Here is a 2140-nt window from a genome sequence, read left to right as displayed (position 1 = left end):
AACCTTTGGAAAGTTCATCTCTTGAATCATCTTTGTTCTTTTAGTTATTCCAATTCTGTGTTTCCAATTCATTTTTGTATCCGTTTGTATGATTAATCTGAAATCCAAAATGGGTTTAAGAGGAATCATGAAGAGTAGTGAGTAATCACCATTGGAATTCATGGGTTAGGAAGATTAAGAGTGATTAGGTTAGAGCTAGGATGTTTTAGTAGCTACAAGTCTGCTCAAGGGGAATGTATTTGGCTTCTGGAAATCATAAATCTTGTTCAACACTTCCTTGATTTGCTCGGGGTTCGTAATGGTGATGGTTGGTATAGGTCCACGCCATGTAAAAAAAGTCCTTCCTGTTCCAACCACATACAGATACAAAAATTAAAACCTTTTGTTCTTTAATATGTTCCTAACAAATATAGGAATCAAGAAACCTACCGTAAGTCTTGAGCATGTGAGAGGGGAAGGGCAAGACACGTGGGACGATATCATCAGTTAGTTTGATGGGTTTGGACCTTGCCTCCGTCGTCATGCTATATTCCCTTTTCACATCTCCAACAAGTAACGTGTAAGGAGTTCCGACAAGACCTTGTCTTCTCAGGTAACTCTCAAGCATCTTTGGTTTAAACCAAACCCAATTTAGAGTTCTCCATATCCACCACAATACAGCAGCTATAGCTACTGAAACTGTTACTGACGCAGCTGATGCTTCCATTTTCGTTCTTAGAGAAGAGAGAGGGAGATAGATAATCTGATGGCATTCTCGGGATCTATATATATGCATGAATGTGGTGATGAACTCACCACTCATGTCATATATATTTTATGTTTTGCACAAGCAGCACATTTGGATTTGTGTGAATATTAGCTATAACTTGCGTAAGGGGGAAAAGGCATGACCGGTCAACCTTTAGACATTTCTTTGTCACTACATCTCTTTAAAAATTGATTAGTCAAACATTAGCAATGGTTGGTTTTAACTTTTCAACTTTATAAAAATATGTTATTGTCTCTGTGAATACGTAAAATTTTGACTAATGTTTACATCTGCATGAATGTATTTCTGTCGATCAGAAAATTTTGATTTGTGTGAATATTGGCTATAACTTGCGTAAGGGGTAAAAGGCATAGTAGCGGATCCAGAAATATTTTTGATCGGGGGCACTATATTTATAAATTAATTATTTTTTATCAAAATTATACATATTAGTATACAATAAAAATAACTAATAAAAATTAAGTTTAAAGTATTATACTATATTTAAATTTGGTACCAGTATACTATAAACAAAACTAATCTTAAACTATTTTGGATTTTAAAATTTTGATTTTAATATTTATTTTTTTCAAAAATTATTTTAGGTGTCTTATTGTCTAAATATTTTATCGAAAAGTATAAAGTGATTTTTAACTAATGATGTAAAATAAATGTTATATATATGTGAGCAAGGTAAATTGCTTAAATGAAATGTAAAAGAAGATTATTAATTTACCAAAAAAAAGGATAATTAGTTAGAAAGACAAACAGATGATGATGAGGAAAAAAATATAAGGTGAAATTAGTAATAAATTAAATGTAGCTAATAGGCTGTCTTCAAATTTTGTTATAATATTAAATGAGATTAACAAGAGAATAAAAGGTAAAAAGAAGAAATCAAAAGAAATGGGTAAACTAGAATTTGGTAATGTGGATAATCGAACCTTGCTCCAATACATATTGGGAGAACTACAAGCTACTGTGCTACGTTGCTCATATTGGTAAGGTATGATGCAAAATATTTAGAAAAGTGGTAGGGGGCACGTGACCCCGTACCTATGAACGTGCATCCGCCCCTGAAAAGGCATGACCGTCAACCTTTTGACATTTCTTTGTCACTACATCTCTTTAAGAAAAACATTAGTCAAACATTACCATGGTTGGTTTTAACTTTTTTAACTTTATAAAAATATGTTATTGTCTTTGTGAATATGTAATTTTCTTGGTCTTTTTTTCGTTTTAAATATGTTTGTGATTTTATTCAAAATTGTGTTGCCACATGTGGTAATTCGTATCATACAGTAGAAACTTTATAAACTAATATTAGATATATTAATAAACACGCTAAATTAATAAAAAAATTTGGTTCCGAGTTAAGCCAGTTGAAAATAT

At 31.7% G+C, this 2140-nt stretch overlaps 1 protein-coding gene across 1 annotated transcript; it reads right to left on the bottom strand.

The window, feature by feature from the left end:
• Positions 1-216: 216 nt before the first annotated feature.
• On the bottom strand, positions 217-749 carry LOC106321381 (cytochrome P450 72A15-like; the record flags this gene model as incomplete). Its single annotated transcript, XM_013759661.1, is given in 2 exon segments — positions 217-344; positions 430-749. Coding segments are annotated over 2 exon segments (405 nt in total), but the record flags the coding sequence as incomplete, so codon positions are not given.
• Positions 750-2140: the final 1391 nt, after the last annotated feature.

This window comes from Brassica oleracea, unplaced genomic scaffold, assembly GCF_000695525.1.
Source record: "Brassica oleracea var. oleracea cultivar TO1000 unplaced genomic scaffold, BOL UnpScaffold01512, whole genome shotgun sequence".
Lineage (NCBI taxonomy): Eukaryota > Viridiplantae > Streptophyta > Magnoliopsida > Brassicales > Brassicaceae > Brassica > Brassica oleracea.
Note: the sequence above shows the minus strand (reverse complement) of the source record. Positions and strands in the feature narration are given on the sequence as shown.